The following is a 22,665-nucleotide window of genomic DNA, read 5'->3' as shown; positions in this document are numbered from 1 at the left end:
CCTCAACTTAGATCAAAGTGTGAGTTCATTCTGCATCTCATTTGCCATACTCCTAGACTCTGAGATATCCTCCCCTAAGTTTATACACCCCACCCTGCAAAGCCCCATGTTTTAACTGTTTCTGCTAGAGCAGAACATTCTTGCTGTCTGCTGCTGGCACACTCTCACCAGTTATTCCAGCAACACCACTGCAATACCAGAGCAACAAGAGTGCTATGAGGAAACAACTCAGGCTCTAAAGAGGCAATTTGTGTTCAGAAAGCAAATATGGCCCAATGAAAGAAAGAAAAAAAAATCTGTCATTTGTGGCCACAGAGGAAGTGCAGTTCTTGGCCAGATCTAAATTGCCAGAGCCACTGCAAGGGATTCTAGTGAAAGGAAACACATGATCCATTTAGCAGCTCTTCTCTTTTCCCCTCCTCACTTCTACACTTAGATATCCATTCTGTCCTGCCACTGAATCACTGCAGAGGTTTGCGCAAATCAGATGTAACCAGCTTGGTTCACAGAGGCCCTAAATTTCTGCAGCTCTTGCTCCACTCAATGCAAGATCCAAACATTTGGATTATTGGCAAATAGGGCAATTGACTGCCTTGTGCTCCAGTTCCCAGGTCCAGAAAGTGGGAGCAATTTACCCCCTCCTTTTCTCAGATGGGGACACCTGTTCTTCTGCAGCAGTAAAGAGGTGAGAAAGAAAGACAAGGAAACAGTCAGAGGACATATTCAGGATGTGAATACGATCTTAGCCAGCCCCGTAATTACAAGGAAATGGCAGCAGATCTAAATCACAACTGGGTGGGAGGTGGCCCTACCCACAAATATGACAGTCCTAGCAGGTTTTGCTCAGCAGCTCTTTTTGCTGTAACAATATTATTGCATCGAAGTGAAATATTTTGGCCTCACTCCAGTAATAACCAAGGCAGGCAATTGTTGTTCTGGAAGAAAAGTTTGCTCAATGTGATGGAAGCAGCCACTGCCTACTGGAGAGAAAATTCAGCAGAAACCTCTTTTTGTTCTGGTATTCTGGACTGAGCCGGGACTTCCTACCCTGCTGTCAAGAAAAGGAATACTCTGCAAGCAGGACCTTAGCAGCAGACAGTGGTTTGAATATATGTTGCCTTGGTCTGGCATACTGCCTGTTAAAACAGTTACACATTTTCTTACAGCCATAAGACCTTCTGGCTTTACTCTGAGCCAGATAAATTCACCTAAAACAAAGCACGGAGTGCAAACCAGATCTAGTCAGAGTGCACAGATTTTACTGCTGGAATCTACTGGGCATCTTAGAAATCCTGACACTCCAGAGTAGGAGCGTAACATAAATAGTGAAAACGTTTTGATAATTAGACTGTCAAGCAGAAAACCTAACAGAATACTTCTAAGTACTCAAATGCACTTTAGGTGTATGTGCATAAGCCCTCTGGCAGCCAATACACTGAAAAGAAAACATCAATAGTTGCAGAAGCAGAGTGCAGACAAGACTTAGCCAGATAATGCTCCAACTAGACTCTGACTTCCTGGCTTGTCACTGACACTGTCACCCTATAAAGCAACGCCAGGCAGCAATTAAGGAAGGGCAGTTATTCACCACTAACTCAGGAAAGGAAAAGAAATGAATGAGCTTTCCCAGGCTGCAGTAGTTCCAGATTGTCTCTCAAAGGGCTGCATCAATTACTGTCACTTATTTGTCAGCAGTGTGCAGTGATTAATTGGCGAGATCCACATTTTTGCGTGTCTTACGTCAGACACGGCTCTGCTCCCCCGTCTGTTCTTACTGGTGTTAGAGACCAAAACGTTCCACACCATGGACCTTGTCAAGGCTGTATTAATGTCTCACAATGGACCCAAGCTAAAACAACTTAAAACCCTACAGATTACCTAAATGTGCTGAAAATAGAGATGCAAAGAGAAGTGACTGAAAGATTTAGTAGAACTGAAAGCTGAGATGCAAAAAAGAGCAACAGGCTAAGTTTTCTTCAGCAAAATGAGAATGTCATGTTGGCAGAATAAGGGAATTTGTCAGTATTAAAATATGTGGAAAAGTTTTTCTCACTAATTCAGAACAAGTAGCACTTTACCCCCCAAGATATTTACAAAGTAAGTTATTATTTAGCAAGGACATCAAAAACAGCCTTCAGCTTCTTACATCCTTACTTTCCTATTTAGCAAAGCATTTGAATGCCTCTGCCTTATTTTCTAAAAAACACGTGCACTCTATAGACTTTCACAGAAGTCCAACACGCATTTAGATGTTTCCGTGGAGTCTTAGCAAACACATACACACATGTATGTGCTAGGCAGGGAATAAATAATTCCATATACCTACTAGAGCATAGAACAGCAGGACAGTATTGTGTAGCACACAAACTTATGGCTGTAACTATAATAAAGGATTAACTATCAAAACACCATTTAACATTGCTGTGATCATTTTCATGTGTACAGATGAATGTGCTTTTAAAAAGCAGCAATTAAACAAATGTTATTTCCATTCTATCCTTGACAGCCACCAGGATTCTTTTTGTCTGCATCTTGTGCTGGCACCTTTCTCAGAGCGTCATGTTCAGCCTCCAGAATCCACCTGTTTTCAGAATCCATCTCCGCAGAGCCACAAGGTCCATTTCAGAGGATTCTGTGATGAACACAATTACAGTAAAAGGAATTAGGCTTGCCCTTCCACAATCCCTGCCTTACATCCAGAGATGTAAATGGTCAGTACAGCCAAGTAATAGTAGTATCAAACACAAGTATTGAAATTTTATTTCAATATATGTCACAGCATGATTAACAGCATCTTCCTGGGCCCAGGAGTTGTGGTCTATGTGATCTTTGACAAAGAAATTGCATAAATTTACTTCAGTGCCTTTATCTCTCTCTGTTTCTATCTGTTGTTTCACTCCACCTCCACCAAAGTGACCTCTAAAGCCTCTGCTGCAATACTGCAACATCAAAATGAACACAGAAAAACCAGTAAAATTACAGAGATTTGGAACCAAGTCTACATGAGGTAGCAACATGACACGCCAAAAGTAACTATCCAGAAATGAATTTCCATAGACTTTGAATATTTTTACTACTTTCTCAAAATTAAATGGAAAAAAAAATTCTGGAACATCATGCAAAGTATTCAAATGCAAGCACAGAGGAATACTGTTAATATAGGGGAACATTCATGCCAAAATGCAGCTGACCATGCTTCTGTGCTGGCTCTAACCATGACTCCATTGTGGTTATCACAGTATCAGCACTGTCAGTAGGACAGGCTCTAAGAGCTCCTCATCCCATGTTGTTGTGCAGAACAGAACAAAACCTGCCTCAGAGATCTGTCCTCAATCTGGGATTTACTGGTCCCAGAAGGCAGGTCCCCACTTTTGTAGTGCAGAGCTTGTCTCTGTCTCTCAGGTGCCATCAGCACCTTGGACAGTGAGAGGAAACCAGCAACTATTTCCAATTTCTGCTCAAGAATTCACTTTTCACACTTATTTTTCAATTCCTGACTTTGGCCCCGTAGTGCACATTTCTCCTTCCTTGTCCTTTTACTGTTATCTTTTATAAGATATAATCTAAGAGGCTCTCTAAAATATTTTGTGTTGACACAACACTGTCTGATAGGTCATTCATTTTACATTAGCTGAGTTTCTCTGTTGCACACCATGAACACCACCCACATCTTCCTCCTATTTCTCTAGCAAAATTCAAAGCTGCATTGCCTTAAAAACATTAACAACATTGTGCATGATTTACTATATTCTACCTTGCAGGCTGATGTACACTAATCCTCCTGGATCCATTCAGCACAGAAGTGTTCCCTGGCCTCTGGCTTTAAAGCAATTTACTACTGTTGCACACACAGCAATATTTTAGATAGAAATTATAGACAGGATTGGCGAAGTGTTTTGTTGTAGAAGGCCCTGATCTGCCTATCTTACGACCGTAGGAAAAGTTCCTAAAGCTTTGAATACATCAGCGGTATTTCGTATGCCTTGTCACGATCTTTCAATTCATGGTTCCCTGAGACAGTCAGGTTTGAAGAGCAATTGTGCGACAGTAGGGGGTGAGAAATGGAAAAAAATGCTTGACAAATATGGTTTAAAAACAGAACAAAAGAACTTCCCAAACCAGAAGGTAGGCAGAACAATTCTCTTAGTCAAATAAAGCATTCAGAAGAAATGCAGAAGAACCCTAGAACACGGACGCTCCTTTCTGTTCTAGATAATGCAAATCAGATTTGTCACCAGATCATCACAAAGACCTGTAGTCTTAAAACCTGGATAATATAAATCTACAGTATTTAATGCATTTAAAATCCACAAGAGGGCAGACACAGAGGTAAACTGAAGACACACATAAGGACAGCAGATCAAAAGAAGCCTCAAAACCTTGCGCGGTGTTGTGAAATATGTGTGGTTGGGTTTGTCTTCATTCTGTGGTTTAAGAAGAATCTGACCATTTGATAGGGGGAACTGGATTCATAATGCATTTAGACTCCTGACTGCCTTTACTTAAAAACATAACCTTGCCATATGGTGAAAATATGAATCCTATTAACCAGGTTCAGGCAACTCTTCATTTGTCCTAAACTGGCTTTGGTTCCACAGATAATTATAATGACCAAATGATTTGCCTCGTTCAGTCATTATTAAAAACTTAATTCACATTCATAGCAACTCTTCCCTACTGTGTACATGTTTTGATCTGTGTATGTGCATGCATGCTACATATGTAAACTTTTTAACTTAAATATGCTTCTTGTGCCTACTGTACACAGTGAATGCCATAACCACATTCTGGCACATGTATTTACTGTAATAATTTCTTCTTCTTACTTGAGTATAAATCAACTTCCCAAAGCAAAGTTAAGCAAGTACAAGATGAGAACAAGAAAACATTTTTCATTTTCTCAGAGGATGTACTGCCAAAATCTACAGCAGCTGTGGATTCACCTAAGGTAAGTCTGAAGTGAAACACAGACCCAAGGATTCATCTGTGATCTATTTTGCTTGGTTTCTAGAAAATATTGTTCTTTATGTCTGGGTCTTCTCAAAACATGGCAGGAGGAACACTAGGCAGAAAAAGAGATGGTGAAAGCAGTTTATCCAGCCAGAATCTGCTTTCAGAAAAAGCAAAGGTAAATGCCACTACCACTTTGAGTACGCAGCAAATATGCAGCTCCAGATTCTTTCAGAGTAAGCGCATTCAGAAGTTGTTTTTGTATTTCTGAAAATACCTTTTGAAGCAAAACATTTAAGTGTTTATCCTCTATGACAGAGAGGTGAACTGTGGCTAACATGGACAACATGACAGTAGCCCATATCCCGAGCAGACACTGCCAGACTCTAATTTAGGAAACAGCACAGTTAATCATAGGAAATTCGTAATTACAGGATTGGCTGCTGACTGGGCTTTTATATTCACAAGGGAAGTTACCAGCAACTATGAAATAAGTCTGCTAGGGAACACACACATGTTAGGCTTTCTTAGGTTTAATAAATTTATTCACCTGACTAATAACTTGACACATGGTCAGTACTATGCTCAAGAGTTACAACCACAACTAAGGGCTCCAAAACTGACTATTAATTTTCTATTTCTGGAAAAATCTTGCCTTGTAACATTTAATACAAATCAGAAAATATAACCTTTTTCACCATCCATACTGAGCAATCACGTGGCTAGTAGCTGTTAGCCCGATTTCTAAGTAGGACGATTCTTTGTAAGACTTGTCAATTTAAAAAAACATAAATTAGACAATTGCAGTTGAAAGGGTAAATAATTCATAGTGCCACTTCGATATACAGCAGGAAGGTACCATTCTGGTACAAAGCAAATACACTAATTTATACCACAGAAAACCAACTTCTTCTTTCTCTTTTCTTCTGATGGGCTATTAATTAAGTTGAAAAAGAAATCATTAAACTTGCATACCAATCAGTAGTTTATCCCTCTGACTGAGAACAGCTAACTTTGAACCCCTTTGCCACCCCTCCAGTGATTAGCTGAGTGATGTCCCATTTTGTGTTGGCTTTCTACAGAGTGATGTTTAGAACTGGGAACACAAACAGAAACAAACAAACAAAGTTCAAATCATTGATTTCACAGCTGTTTTCTACTCCAATTCTCATCTGAACTCTAAGGTCACATTCAAACCTTACTGCAGTTGCTAGGCTGATCAAAACTATCAAAGCAAGGAGAAGAATCACTGCTTCCAGCCATCCCTTGCTGCACTGTAGAGGCATGGGCAGAATTTACAGAAGCTTTGGTTTGCAGGGTTTAGTACACCTGGCCTCATTTGCAGCTCCAAGAGAACTGACCTCAGAGTCATTTTCCACATTGAAGAGCTAAGCCCAGCCCTGTCATCCCACACAAGTATTTTGGACATGGCTGAGGAAATAGTTTAGAACAGGATAACCTCACCTGCTTGGCTTACCAACAACTGCCCTCACTGCAGAAGAAACTTTCCACTGCACTCATTTGAGAAAGACTTTTGGGTCAGGTTACTGAAAACTGCAGGATTTTCTCCCAGAAATACAGAGTGAGTTTAGAAAACAAAAATATAGCAAGAGATACATGGCTCGAGGCTGTTCAAATTGTAAGGATGGATGGGAAAGATCAGGCCTTGGCACCCTCTGCCCAGAATAACCCAGTAATACAACATCCTTCTCCTTCTGCAAAAGCCAAACAGTAGAAAATGTCCTCTGCATAAGCTGTCAGTGTCACCTGGCAAGACTGAGCTACAAGCTACTCTGTGCTTAATACCAGAAGGAAAGGCAGCAACTAGCCCTGGTTAGAAACAGCAAACTCCCATGAGCACGGAAAAAGTGTGCATCTTGTAAAGATTAGTGTACTCCCAGTTTAATAATTCATCCTTCTCCTGCATTTTCTAGACTGAATATGATTCAGTAGTTATTTTCAACCATGGTTTTATTATTCTAAGTTTTTAATTTTTTTCTAAGTGATAAAGGAAGGAAACAAAGTGAGATCTATAATCACAAATTTTTTCTTCCATGCCCAAAGGGCTTTTATTATTTCATCTCAGCAGATTCAATCCCCACTTTACCTACTACAAAACTGAACAAATTGCATACAGATGTAGAAGCTAATGTAGAGACCAAACCTTCTGAGTTTTATCACAGTATAACTGACCTATGTTAAAAAGTCAGAATACACCAGACAAAAGGACTTGAATGCTTTAAAACATTTAGAACAAGATGTCATTTTGTTAAACACGTTCGGTGCTTCTTGTCCTGAACAGTGGATTTATGACTTACCTTGAATTTGGCAGATCAAGGTTGTTGAAGAATATTTTAAAGTCTGATACATGACACAGAGAATGATCACAGCATTAGTACCAAAGAGTTAACCTGGCTAATGCTGCAGTGGAGGTCTCTACTCCAGCAGCAATGTTACCTGTTGTAGCACCTCCTCACAGTTTTGTTTGAACAGTTGGTAAACAGGAAATGAACTTGTGGATTTAAGGGCTTACAGTTTTTTCCCTGTAGGAGGATAACCAACAAAACCCCTGAAACCACAAACCCCAAACAACTTTTATTATTGGTTCCTTTTTGCTGAATGCCCTTCTCAAAGAAAAAAAAAATGAAAACAAACTCTCTTCAATTATTGTTCAGCCAAGAACATGCTGCTTCACCATGCAACAAATGGAATGAGAAAATCGACAACCAGTTATTCCCAGTTCACTATGTGCTACATCTGCCTGATGCTGCTGCTGTACAAACATGCCCAGAGACACTTCCATTACTTCAGGGGTTTTACAGCTAAAGGTATGAACACATGATCATTGATATTTGAAGTACAGCTGATCATACCTGTTAGCAATGCAAGATGGCTTATGGGAAATTTATACACAACCATAAAAGGTTTTACAGTTTTGTCTCGTTGCTCTTAATTTTTTTTGAACAAAAGAAATACCAAATTTAAACTGGGACATTTTCTGGTTGTATTTGCACAGAACCAAGTTTCTGCTTATCAGGACATCCTGCTAGCGAAAATCTAGACAATGGAATCAAATTCCAAAATTTAGTTAGACTCTGCTGATTTCCAGGAGCACGCACTGACTCAGGCTTCAGAGCCCTGTGAAACTGTGACCTCACCTTTCCATTCCAGCCTTTTATATAGCTGACCTATATAACAGTTTATGCATACGCATGCATTCCTTTCTGTGAAAGCCTTGTGGGATCACGCCATTTCAAAAACTTAGGCGGCAACTCTTAATACTCTTCTCTTTCTTAAACTGAATAATAATGCCCAAGTCCAAGTGTCCTCGGCTTAGTTGACAGAAAGACCTCATGGTCTTACACAGTAATGCCAGGAGTCAAACACTAAGTGGCTTTGTTTTTCTTTCTCCATCTTACTATCTAGATTTTTCTGAGGTGGCCAGGCCCAGGACACGCACAGTGATGGAGATCCAGGAATATTTTCCTGCCTACCTCAGCTGGAGACCATGGAGACAAATGGACCATCAAGTCTCTCCTGCACTTGTGACACGGGCGGGTGTTTCCCCCTCGTTTCCCTTGTCACTGGAGGGTGATGACAGCTTGGATATCATGCCCAGCTCTGATCCCACTGCTGCTGTAAAGTGAGAGGCAACTGATGTTAGCAAACTCCAAGACATGCTACTTGAGCATAACAAACAGGGTTCAGGGAAAGCGAGCAGCAAACGCTTTACAAACACTGAGCTTTGCCAGTTCACTGTCTGCCCCTGCACACAGCATAGCACAGAGTCAGTAACAGCTTACAAAGAGAAGGGGACAGGGGATAAAATAGACTAAATAGGCAATAACTATTAAATAAAAGACTGGCTATCCCAGGTTGAAATGTTCAATGAGTAATTTTCCAGGTCAAGGAAACTTTACCAGTAACAACTTTTCAGCTGTGACTTAAATTACTTAAATTTCCCCCATCTTCTTATGTGCCACGGAATGTAGAGGAGACAAAAATCAGCTGCCAGAATTCAAGTGTGTGCAAGAACACAGCTTTACAGCTGTAACTGCTACTGTATTCTGAGCTCACACTTGCCTAAAAAACCCAAATAAGCAGATTTCAAATCTCACTGTGAAAAGAATCCCAATACTTCCCAATGAGTGCGTAACTGAAAACATTTTACTGTACCCTGATCACACACTGACAGCAGCACACTGAGCTCCTCCACTCAAACTGATGCTTCAGAGGGACTGTTATGCTACCTTTTAAACTGAAAAATTAAAATAAATACATACTCAGATGTCTTGGAAGAATAACAGCATTGGTACTTAATGACAAAAATGCAGAGCATTAAAGGTACAAGCTAAAACAACATAAAATGCCCAGCACACATTAACTTACACTATTCCCTCCTTTATCTGATTTCTACTTAGGACTTGACAGCTTAAATTAAAGAAAGCATGAAATCCTTCGCAGTCACACAGACAAATCAGAATTCTAACATTGAAAATGAACGGGTATTTATCATCTTAATGATTTCTACCACCTTTAGGCCACACAGCTGATCAGAACGAAAAGCAAAAGGAACTAGTGAGGGTGCTGCTGTTCCTAACATCAGAGATGGAGCTCTCTCCAAGAGGGGACAACTGTAATGGAAAAATTAGGAGAACAAATGGAATGCTATCTGCAGAAAATTACAGAACATGGGGAAAAATCACAACCTTCTAAAACTGCAGTGACTACACATTGTTTCAGGAACATCTCTAGATTTTCACATTCTTCTGCAAGGCACAAGTTACCATAGAAAAGCCAGTATTTTAATAAATGATGATTAATGGACAAGCATACAAACACAACACTAAAAAATTTACAATTACCTTTAGAGCAACAGGTTTCAATTTTTGACTTCTCAAAATCAGGTGAAGGGCACATTCTCTATTTTTTCCAGGTAATACCAAGTGGGACACTGTCAATGTTAATTTTTACTCAAAGAAGAAGGGTTTGCTGGTTTGCTTTTTTTTCCTGTTTGTTTTGGTTTGTGCCTTTTTTCTCTTTAAGAAAGCTATGATCAAATAAAAATATGTAGTATACTGGTAAGTCTGCCTTGCATATAAAATCAATTACACAGGTCATTAATCCAGTAATGTGAAACATATTACCTCTGACTGGGAGAAATTCAGGCCCCCACGGAAAGAACAGGGCAGTTCTTGCTGTGGAAACACCTGGAGCTGGCGAGCCAGGCGCTGGCTCTGTAGGAGCTCAGGTCTGAAGCCACTTTAGCCCAAAGAGAAAGTTCCTGGAGGACAAGATGGAAGAGATGCTCACCTGGAGCTGGGCCTCAACCTCCTGCACCTACTTCTTGTGTTTACCAGGAGGGTCTGAATTCCCACACTGATCCAGCCAATCCCTTGTTCTGTTGACACCACTAACAAGATCAAAGCTTCAGCTGCTTAAGTGCTGCTACTGATTAAATATGGCATGATTAATCTTTATATGCTGTAGTTTACCTCGAAATAATTTTAAAAAAAGGACATTCTGCTCTCTAGTTATTGACTTTCCCAACTAGGTATTCTTCTCAATAGCATGTATTAACCCTAAACATGTTGCAACTTTGCAGTACAGATTTCTGGCAAAAATCCGATGCAAAACATATAAATATGTTAAATTATCCTCTTTTTCTCCCCAAAAGGATTTTCTTCTTCGTATTTTAACAGACTTGTCCCTCAAAACCTCCTCAGAAAACCTTCACTTTAGGTTTGTGTGTTTGGTTTTTGGTTTTTTGGGGGTTTTTTTCTGGTCTTTTATATTCCCTCTGCTGTTCTTTGTGCCTGAGTTTGTACTGACCAAATGGAAGAAGGAAAAATATAAAAGGCTGACAAACAAAGACTTGTAATCTTGGTTTTTCTATGACTAAATTCCTGTCAAAAAGGCAAACAACAACAACAAAGTCACCCACCCTAGACATGCCAAAAAGTTCACCAACCTAATTCTCCTTGGAGATAATTAAGAATATATAGCTAAAAAACCATCACAGAACTTAGTACATGATACTGGTCGCTTTTGCTAACTGAACACTTAAAATTATATTATTTTTTAAAATAACTATTTGTAAATTAAAGTTTTCTGGACCTAGAAATAAACTGTTCTGATAAATTGTAACAAATCTCTAAAAATAAGGAGAGGAAGTACTGTCTACTGAACTTGATGATGTTTATTTCTACTACATTTTCTTACACATAGAATATACTTGTTTTAAATGAACAAATGATTTGTGGAATGGGACTGGCAAAGTCTCCAAGTTTCACCTACCTCTCAGGAACCAAATAGGGCATGAAGGCTTAGGATGCTTTTACACATAGGAGGTTGTCACAAACAAGAGAATTATTCATAATTACACTTCTCCAAAATCTGCAGGAACCCTATATAGATGTCCCAGTTCATTGTGCAAAACACTGACAGGTCCAAAATGAATCTGAACAGTTTGGTAATGCCAGAGCCTTAATATTAACTGCTGATAACTCAGGAATTCCACATGCAACCACCCTCTGAAGTTACAGTTTTACTGTCCTTGTAGATAAGAATTTCTTGGTTATCTGGCTGTACAAGAGGGCCTGTGGGAACTCTTTTGAAGAGTCTTCTGCAGCAAACAACTCACTCTGATAACAAGAAGAATTTGATTGTTACTTGGTTTTAAAGCAGTATTTTTCCCAGTGCTCATGAACAGAATTAAGAAAAAAAAGAAAAAGGTAGTTAAGTGGGATGAAGAAATCCAGGATGTCTGATTCAGCAGGAAGAAACACTGTGGGAATCGAATCAGCTATTCACCAGGAAATCACATACATGTAAACTCAACAACTCTAGCTGCAGCTCAAGCCACTCTGTTCAGATGTCTTTCCACTTGCCTTGCCAGCCACAGAGATGGGTATGAACACAGCACTTAAAACTAAATTGCTCAAAATTTTCGCTTCAGTCTTGTTTCATGTAACCAGAAGAAATAAATCCTCCCCAGTCTCATACAGGAATACTGAATGCTGATAGATTTCCACAGTTCTCTACCCACACTTTCTGGCATCTCAAGAATCAATTCAACTTAATGAGTTTCATACAGTAATGAGAAAGCTACAAATAAAATGAGACAAAATTGTGTTACAACAGAATGCAGAACTATGATATAAATAAAACAAGCCTGGATACAATCAGCAGTCAATTACAATGACAAATTCTGTGTGGTTTCAACTTAAATAATTTTAATGAAGCCTTGTAGATTAGATACAGAAATACAGTTGCAGACAGCCAAGAGTTCAGTTGCAAGTGTCCAGGATTTCCAGGCACTGCTACTGAGATCTAAGTTTCTAAAAATGTAATTAACAAAGACAAGTTTGCTTAAAGCTTTTCTTTTAAATGAGGATACAACTTTTCTGAAGTTCTTGTATCTTCCAATTTTTATTTTCAAGCTGTTTTAAACTAGGTGAATGTCTTTGGTTTTTTTTTTTCCCTACTAGCATATTTTCAACAGAAGTGGGAAAAATAACACATGTAGGTATTACAGTTGTTTCTCCTGACTGTGCTTACTGGCCAGGTGGAAAGTCTGGAGTTTGTACACGTACAAATGCACCACTTTGGATCCACTCTTCTCACAGAGGCCGTATTTAGCTGTCAGTTTCTCCATGGACATTTTCCATGTGCACTTTGAGGTAGTCATTTCTTGTAAACTTCTTGTGGCAAAGCTGGCACTCTGCCATGGGGCGGTTGGGGTTGTGAGTCAGCTTGTGTCGGATCAGCATCTTCTTCAGGCTGAAGGACAGATCGCAAACCTGAGGCAGTGAGGACAAGACAAAGACAAACGAAGTATTGGAATTTTAAGCATGTATAGCACTCCTTATGCTACATCACTGAGGCCACAGCCACACATACCTGCAGTACTTAATAAATGAGCTGGTCTTTGGAAGAGTAACTCCTTCTATCAGAGAGCACCTGAGAGATTTTTACTCTGGCTGGTATCTTTTAATGTTGTACATTAGCAATGGTACCACAGGCACAAGGATGCTGTCCGTCTAAAAAAGACCCAATCTTGAAAACACCAACCCCTTGAGGTGTCCTGGTAATGTTGTGTTGGTTTGTTCAGGTTTTTTTAAAGCTATGTTCTATCTGGGATGCAGCAAAAATTATGACAAAACATCACGAGCATCCATCAGTTCAAATGAACTATTTTCTTCCTGACCTCCAGAATGACACATGCAGCTTCCAAAAGAATGAGTTCCAATTGCTCAGTTACAAGGAGGGAGGAGTGAGAATAAAGAGGTTCTGAAAGAATGCAGGAATGCATGAATACATGCAAGAAAAGTTAATTATAAATATAAAGGAAACCTCATTGTTCCAGCCTTTCTCTGCCTGGCCAAGAAAATGGAAGACATCTGGCAAATGAAGGTGTAATTCCTTTGCTTTATTATCTGGTGTGCTGCTTTCCTTCCTCCACTGTACTCCAAGCAGTCCAGTTCATTCTTCCATTTGAATAAATGGATAGAGGCATGAGGGACTCTGCCATGCTAAAGCCATTGCTTTATAAAAATCCCTGTACTGAAGTTAAAATGAGAAACGTGAACGGTTAAGAACAAGCTCAGCAAAGAAAAGTTAGAATTAAAAGTTAAGGCAAGACACCAACTCAACAGAAACTGTGCAGTTTTATTGTCACGTTCACCTAGCACGCAAGGAAATACTGTAACACGAATTTCACAAGGAAATGAAGAAAGTAAGTAAAGGAAGCAGCTGCTGATTTTACAAATGAAATAGGCAAGAGTCATATAATTAAACAAGAATGAACATCCACAGGCTTGCACTCTTAAAATTCCATGTTCGTTCCAGACAGTATCTCTTTTACGCAGAAAAAAACTCAAGGAACCCAGGACAATCCCGCTTTAGAAAAACGAAGCTTTTAATTTGTATTGGCATCGAACTACTGCAAATGCTGAATGATGACTGATTCCTTTCAAAACCACGACAACAAGAGCTGACTATCCAAGGAGATCATCTTGACCTCCAGCATATGTACTTTATGCCAATTAAGGCAAAACCATATAACGACCATAAAATGGCAATGGCCAGAGGCAAGTTTTGTACCCAAAATAATTTCTCCCCACACTGTGTGTGCTGTTGCAATAGAACATTTTTAACTTTATGACATGATGTAATGCTGAGGACCTTCATACAGCAACTGCAGCCCTCCAGCTTTTCCCTAACTGAATAATCACCTCTTTGAGACCCAAGCAACAGCCCCCCTTTTGTTACTGACAGTGAACCCCAATTACAGCACCCATGGGTCAGCTCTTAGCACTGCTTTTGCCAAACACCAGTTTCTGTTTATCCTCCACAGAGCACATAAAGGGAACCCATAACATTTATCTAATCACAGCCACATATCCCAGCGTGCTGGAAGTGTCACACACTTATAAATACTCCATGTCTCTTGAGAGCCAGGAAGCCAGTCAGGGATATACACACATACAAGATGCGTGTGTGTTCTGTGTATCTTACACACACCTCTTCGCTTTCCCAAAATAAACAGCTTATAACACAGCCTCAAAGTACACTTTTTCGTTTATACTGCTCATTAACTAACAGAATGTGTCCTTCTGTTCCTCCAAGGCTCTAGCATGTGGTGCTACCTTCCTTCTTCAAAAAGAACATGGAACACACAGGATTATTCAAGATATGGCACATCCTGTGCAGTGCTTACGCAGAAAAGTTTTGGGTATTTCTTTTCAAGAGTTTGCTTCATATATCAATTTTGTAAGCAAGACTGGTATTTTATAGATTTACAACCACTCTTGCTGATGTGCACTTGCACTCTAATCAATCTCTTCAAAATGATCAAAGTTTTGGTCAAGTAGGGAGGATGGAAAAGACTGACATTTGAAAGTAAGTGTAAGGTCAACTAGAGGCAGAGTGGAAGGAAATACTGTACTGGAAAGAAACCAGGACAGGCAGTACTTGACCTTTCTGGCCCTCAAAAATAATCTATTGTCTCTGAGAAACTGAAGTTCAATTGGCCTTCCAGTAAAAAACAGGCCAGTCTGGAGAGGACAGATAGATATCTAATTTACTATGAAAAACTGCATTTCTATTTCCACATTTCAGTTATTTTCACTTTCCTAGATGACATGTACTAGAATTGCCATCTTAAAACAGTAATATTCAATTTCCACTATTATCCGTGGGATGTGAGAGCTTTGAACATTAAGGTCTGAAAATGCTTTTTCTGACTGATAAGACACAAGAATAGACACAAAAATAAACTGTAGCGCCTTCCTCAAACAGAGTACAAGGATTAGTTTCACATATAACTCAATCCTGCACTGTAATGACTGTTCCATGTGTCTGAGAGAGAGGAGAGTGAGACAGGAAGAGAAGACATGACTTTTATTTCTGATTCTGGAAAAAAAAAATCTATTTAAAGCAAAAATACAGACTAAAAGAATTGGTATGTGGTATTCCAGAGATAAGAACTTCTGGAAGTTGTTGCCATAAATTATCACTCAAGTCATTGTAAGAAAAACAATGTGAACACCTACAGCTATCTTGAGCAGAATAAAAAATTGTAGGTGAAAATATTTGAGTGTAGAAAGGAAATTTCCTATCGGGTAGCCCACAATAAACATCCCCCATAGGGACATTTTTCTGTAATTGTCCACTACTGGTTTTCCTGTAACTTCTGCTAAAACATCTGGAATCATGCAATGTGCAAGAGAGCTCTGGAGGAATGGTCTGCTTCAGGTGACATTTACTGTGTCCCTAGCATGCACAGAACAGGAGCCCAGGTGAAATAAGGAGTAACAATTGAAAACATCAATTTTAACTCTCTCCAAGTGTTCATTAAGCAACAGAGCACAGTGGGCACCTGGCTGACTGAGGAGTGCAGGAATGAACAGTGGAGGTGACTGCTCTTATGTCCAAACCCCAAAAGGTCAGCAGTCTCTGCAGTGTGCAGCCAGCAGAAGGCTCCTTCTGAAGAGTAATTTTGGTGAAGCAAGGCAGAAACGTGAAGTACAAAAAAATATCTCCAGTAACCGAAGGCAACCAAAAATTCTCAGAGAAGGACTAGGACTAGGCACAGACTATAGCTGTTGCTAGAAATGCTATGGTTTGGGAAAGTACAGCTCTATTTAGTTCATGAGGAAAACTGAAGGAAAAGCTGAAACAGGGAAGTATGTTTTCATACAGCTCCTATTTTTAATTAAAGCAAGGAAAAAGGATAAAATAGAACCACCATACCAAGTCAGTCTGCAAAGCACACTGTGAATCCAAGACCAGTGAATCTTGGATCCACAGTGTGGGAAAAACTGCGTTTACCCTGCAAGCTAGCCAAGAGCTGATAAACAGTATAGCGATCTGAAAGCTGAAGAAGTTATTGACAATGATTTGGAGTTAGAGAAATCCTCAAGGTACTATCCAGAGCCAGGCTGAGATTATCCCAAAAGAATACAGCAAATCTCCTAACTTGTAGACATCAGCAAAATATCTTAGCTGAACTTTTTCGTGAAATTAATGTATTTTATTCTCAATGAAATGACATCAGATCATTCATTAAAAACCAGAACAGTTAACAGACCCTTGAAACTTTCCTGCCAAGCTGTTATTCTAATTTTGCATCTAAGTATATGAAGTTCTGAGCGAATTTACAGCTGCTCAGACTGAGCTATCTAGGATATAACTGAGAGCTGGCAGTCCCCTTGTGACTGCCTCATGAAGAGTCAGTATCACAAAACAAAACACCTACATTAATTCTACACCCACTCTGATGCTTTTCTCTAAATCCTTGAGCAGCAATTTCGGCATTTGATAGTTCTGAAAGACATTATTCCCCAACAGTTTCTACACATTCAGCCTTCCCACCTACCTCCCAGAAGCTGAGAGATGGTGTATACAAGGGGGGCAGGCTGCATAAAAGGTACCCGACAGTGATCTATGAACTGTCACAGGATACGCTGCATTTCAGTGCTGCGAGCGTGCACAGCATCCCAGATTTCCTCACTGAACAACAAAAAGAGGCTGTGAGCAGATGTTGAAAATATCAGACCAGATTTCACGAGAAACAGGCAATTCTGAATTCATATTCATGTCATTCAACATCAGAAGCATTCAGATTCCATGTAATAAATGAAATCCTTTTTCCTACACAAGCTAATCTCCAACTATTAACCTGTCATACAATTCATACAGGAACCCAACCAGCACGAATTTGTAAATGGTAACATCCAAATTGCATTACTAATGGTGAAAATAACTCTTATGGGATCCAAAACCATAAAATGAAGGGGTATGCAAGGCTCTTGGCAAGCAAAGAGGGTACATAAAACTCCCTGAATGGCCTTTCATTCCTTGGGCAATTCAAGCCCATGTGAAGTGTAACTATGCCACAACCAATAGGTGCAAGGCCACAATATCCCTGCAATTAAATCCTGCTGCTGCACTGAGGCTGAGAAGACAAGGGGAAAGGAGGAGAGGAACTCACATCACACTGGAAGGGCTTCTCCCCGGTGTGGGTCCTCATGTGCTCGTCCAGGCCTCGCTTCTGACTGAAAGCCTTGTTACACTCCGAGCACTGGTACGGTTTTTCCTGCATTGAATGACAACATCGAGTGAAAGTGAGTCAACACAGAGCCCAGGTCATTAAAGGAGTGGAATTCCATGCTGGATGGTGCAAGTTTTATATTCTCTCCAAGGGATTAGAGTCAGTGAAAACAACAGAAAACAACTTTCAAATGATTAAGTGAAAGCTGGGAAAGCTGCGGCCTGACAGTTTCCACTTCAGCACCCACTTATGAATTAATTATCTGTCCCAGTCTTTCAAACCCGGCCATTTGGGGAGTCTGCTTTTTGTCACGTGAAAGGTACAGAAACATAAAATTCCAATGTACTTTCCTTTATCCTCCACAAATGCTTAAAGCATCCAGACAAGTAAGATTATCCACAAAAACTTCAGGTTTGTTTGGAGGTTTCCAAGCAGGGGAAGAGGTGAGGGGACGAAGAGGAGGTACAAGGAAAGCTAGTGATAGCAGGAGAACTTATTTTGAAAAGTGGTGACAGAAGGTTAATCACATATTCATTGCAGAATCTCAAAAGAAGTGCAGATGGCAACCAAGCCATCTGTATTTTTATTAGAACTTTTTGTTAGCAGCTACTGTAACACATGATGTTAAAAAGTCGCAATTTCACTGACCTCAAACAAATAATTACAGATACATAAGAAAACCCACTCATGTAAAGACCTTTTCTTTGAAGTTCTTCCTTCATATAGAAATTTATATAGGTGTAATTCCTTCTTGATTCCACTAAAGTTACAAAAAAACTGTATAGAAATCAACAATTAATAAATCAATTAAATGTAAGAATTAGCATTATGGCACTGCACATGGCCTCATTAAAATTTTCATGTCCTAGAGGCACCCTTATTTTTGAATCAACTATAGTTCTTTCACTCTCCTACTTTTTTCTGTGGTCTCTAATTCTGTACTGCTTAAGTTCTGAAGAAGGGTATTTCAAGAAAAGTAAACACTTTTTACTAAATTAAATTGAGAGCAATGACTATAAATCAGTAGGCAAAAAAAAAAAGATAGATCTATGAATTAACAAATAATAGGCAGTAATCAAGTTCTTCTGGGAGATGATGTGGGATCCAAGGATAAGCGAGATGGAACAACTCAGGCATCAAAGCAACAAAGAGAATAGCCTCTGGTTATTGAATTCCTACTCTCAATCTGTGGGAAGCATCAGGTCTCCATATATTGCTGAATCCTGCCAGGGCTCACCAGCATTAACCATACACCTAACACAGTGCACCATCAATTAGTGCCTGGGTATGTCCCAGTTTCTCTCTTTAGGGCAGCTCTTTGCAGGTCCAGACACTTCAGCAGGGGTGAAAACAGGGTTGTTTCATTTCAGAGTCTCCTCCAATCAAGTTTCCTAGAAAAAGCAATGTTATTTCCATGATTCTTCAGTAGACAGGAAAACATAACAAATTACCTAAAAAAGATCTGAACCAATCTGTGAAAAAAAAATTATCATCATCTAGACCAAAAAGTTCATGTCAAAGGGAGCTTTGCTGCCCTGACTAAAGACTTTGTGGAGTAGGGTCTGCATTTTTAAGGCAAATGTATGAATAAGCCATACGAAAAGCAGGTTTCAGCAACAAGCCCTTAATTGGTTTTGCATTGTGGTTAACACAAACCACATTTCTGCGAGTTGTCCAAAAGCAGCCTTTTTGTGTGGAGGTTGTTCCCCAGAAAGTGCAAAGTGAAGTATACGATGTGCACATCTTAAACACCTATGAAAGCATTCACTACTGCAAACTGCACCAGGTGTACTCGCTCCCTTTTGATTATCTTGGTCTTCGGCTATCTGAAGAATTGACTTGATAATGACCAGGTGAATCATTTCAGTGCTAAATGGATTTCAGGATTTCAGTTTGGACAAAGAACCATTTTAAACTCTGGGAAGCTTCAGTCACAAACCTGGGCTGCATTATCTTCCCACAGGTTATGTTTGGCTATTTGTATTATTCTCTGTGGCAAAAAAGGGTGTATCTAACATCCCCTTGGCATTTGTATTGAAATTCACATATGTAGTGCATGAAACACATCCAAAGCTGTCTTTGATCTAATTTTAGATCCCTTCATCTGTATATTCCAGTGACTTCAGCAGACACGACTCTGATTCACACCAGCCTCCTCTCCCCTGAGTGAAGCTGCCCCCCATTCACATCTGTGTCTGTTTCAGGAAAATCAGTAGTGCTGTACAGAGAAAAACTTGGCCCTCGATTTATCTCCAGAGAAAAAGACTTTTTTTTGTTGTTGGTTTTGAAGAAGACATCATCCTCACAGACCAGTTTCTTCAAAACAAAACATTCTGTGCTTTTCCTTTTCTCTCTCCTGCTTCTCCCCCTCGTGTCAAATTTCCATTGCACAATGCTTGGAGAAAGCAACACTTGTAACATGGAAAATATGATGTTTGCTTAGCATAACCATCACTGCTTTAAATGTGAGCAGAGAAAAAAAAAAGATAATAAACCATGGCAACAGGTCTGAAAAAGTTAATGCCACCACAAAAGGGGCCAACACCGAGATGAGAAAAAAGCTGGACAGATGTAAAACATCAAGCAAAGAGAAAAACCTGCTAACTGTCAACAAAACAGGAGCTCACTAGGAAGATCAAGTCTGACTTCAGAGGAGTTAGCAAGTGCTGGTACTATAAATCTGCCCTCTGTTGAAGAAGCATCTGCCAGGCCATGGGCTATGGTGGCAGCCAAGCTGAAGGATTACATGTGTTTTCTTTTATTGATGATCTAAATGACAAAGGGAGCAGGGAGAGCGAGAGGGACAAGATGTGGCTGATACTGCAGTGATTTAATATCATAGTTTTAAGCATGCCAGGTATGAACAGAAATATGCAGATCAGGATTTACAACCTTCCTGCCTCTGAACAAGGAAAGGCCAAGCAGAGCCCAATGGTACTCTGGAAGGTGTAAGCCTGGCACACTAACTCAAATGCTCCCATCTCTGATGGGTTTCACCATTAAAACTGAGAGAAATTCAAGATGTCAACAACTATGTCATATAACGAAGTGCCTGCAGTGCACACTCCTGTGTCTGAGGACAGCTGAACCACAAATCACACCTTGGATTCTAAGCAAGTTGTGCTTTGCATTAGGAAGACCTCACTCAGAACATGACAAATCTCAAGGCTATTTGATGGCACCTTCAACAGCTCGACAGAAAGTGTGCACAGAGTGTCCTGCAAGCACAGCAGATGGAAATACTTAAATGCAAAATATTTGAACTGCAAGCTGCTGCTGCAGTTGACTGTAGGTCCCTTAAGAAATATGAATACATTCTTGTACACTAACTTAGCACTTGTACACGTGGTTGTTTCTGTAAACCTGGTAACATGGGTTACACAGGTGAAACGTCAATGACTTTGGTAGGAGTGTCTCCAACTTGCTTTCTAAATCTGAATTTAGAATTATTACATGAGCTCCACGGTTACAGCAAGACAAACATAATTTAAACACTATTATTACCAAATAAATCATAGCTCAAGATTAAAATAGGAGTTAAGAACACAACAATCAACTTGATGGATCTGTATTTTCAACATGCTGAAAACTGAACTTTGAGAGAAGTTCAGAGAAAAAAGGAAAAGTTTGACGTGTCGTATTACTCGTAAACATTTACACTTGTGACATGAACGTGAAAATTGACAGACATGAATAATGGTGATGTAACAGGACACAAAAGAATTTTTTTTTTAAATATTCTTTCTTTTTACTGTTCTAAAATAAAGCTTTCCTTTAGGAGTAGCTTCACATAATGCCTACTCGTGAGATATAGATACAGTAACACTATCTGCTTTCAAACTGCTTTTTATGAGGCAATTTTGGAAATATCAGTATTACTCTTAATAAATATCATTTGCTGCTACACATACTTGCATTATCGCCTGAACAGAGGGTTAACAAAAACACTGTTTTAAAAAAAAAAAAATCAAAAAAAAAAAAAAAAAAATCAGGAAAATGGAAAAACGTGGCCTCAAATGAACAAACATGACCAGCCAGATAACATTAAAATATACCAGTTGTGTTTGCACCTACCAGGAGCTCATTACTCTCAAAGAGAAATCTGGAAATCCTACAGCTTTGCCAACCTGAAAATGCAGGAAATCTTCTTACACTTAAAACCACAGATAGCCCAAGTTAATGGAGTCCGGTTTTGTATCTAAGCGTGAAAAACGTGCAAGAACTAACAAGATGCTCTCTTAGTAACTGGAAAGTTTCTGCAAGTTACAGCAAGTGGCTGACCCAGAGACAGAGGCTTACTTAAATTACTAACATAACATTGACACAGGCAGACAAAAGGTGATGAGAATTTACAACTCTATAGAAGTGGTAGGGATTTGAAACTTACAATATTAAACCTCAATTAAAAATCACTTTACAAGTACATGCTTCCTCTGTTGAAAAGCAAAATCCTTTCAGGCCAAGAAACCTTCCTGTTAAAACAACTGTGAAATAATTTTGGCAGATTTAAACAAAAATGTGACTTTTATTAGAAATGGCTAATGTTTTTGTTAGAACAGATCTCAATTAATTCAGTTTTAGGAGTATTAAAAAAATAATCTTTTTTTGCAATAAAATTTGTAATTAAAACAAAAGCATGCATCTTCCTCTGAAATGCCTGCCAGGGAAAAAAAGTGCATTTCTTAAAAAAGATACAGTATATGCAATTAGCTGGGCTTTACCATATCATTAACTTCCCATTTTCTATGGTACTCCTGCCGATTTGCTACCCATAATCTGAAAAGTTCTTATTTTTTTGTGTTTTTTTTCAGCTGCTGAGGTAATTTCTGCCCCTAAAATTTAATGAAGGAGGGTTTATTTAATCAGCCATGATGAAAATTCAGTGGATGTTCACCTGCTCCTGGAAAAAAAATAGTATTGATATAGAAAAAGTACATTTTCATTCCACGAGGAAGGGATGATCATCAGTCAATATTATGTAAAAAAAGTATGAAAATATAGCTGCAGTGGGATTCAAACCTTCCACATTCTGAATGCAAACACAGATTCCAGAGGCAAGGAAACCACAGCCCTGGCAAAGTCATCATCCTCAGGCAGATGTTTGGGAACTCACTCCTATCTCACCGACAGGGAAATATAGACAAAATCCAATATGGAAA

The 22,665-nt window shown here is 39.3% G+C and overlaps 1 protein-coding gene across 5 annotated transcripts in view; it reads right to left on the bottom strand.

Annotated features, from left to right (window-relative positions):
* Nucleotides 1–22,665, bottom strand: part of PRDM5 (PR/SET domain 5) — an 85,172-nt gene that overhangs the window by 12,760 nt on the left and 49,747 nt on the right. For 3 of the 5 annotated variants that reach the window (XR_004240504.1, XR_004240505.1, XR_004240506.1), the window contains exons 15-16: nucleotides 17,447–17,551; nucleotides 8,445–8,586 (exon numbers count right to left, since the gene is read on the bottom strand). Coding sequence is in view for 2 of the 5 variants with exons in the window: in XM_032110486.1 (XP_031966377.1) it covers nucleotides 12,588–12,752; nucleotides 17,447–17,551 (270 nt within the window). In the remaining 3 variants the exon portion in view is untranslated. Of the gene's footprint in view, nucleotides 1–8,444; nucleotides 8,587–11,136; nucleotides 12,753–17,446; nucleotides 17,552–22,665 lie in introns of those variants that run through there. The other 2 variants (XM_032110486.1, XM_032110487.1) reach the window with 1 other exon arrangement.

Source organism: Corvus moneduloides, chromosome 5 (assembly GCF_009650955.1).
Source record: "Corvus moneduloides isolate bCorMon1 chromosome 5, bCorMon1.pri, whole genome shotgun sequence".
NCBI lineage: Eukaryota > Metazoa > Chordata > Aves > Passeriformes > Corvidae > Corvus > Corvus moneduloides.
Note: the sequence above shows the minus strand (reverse complement) of the source record. Positions and strands in the feature narration are given on the sequence as shown.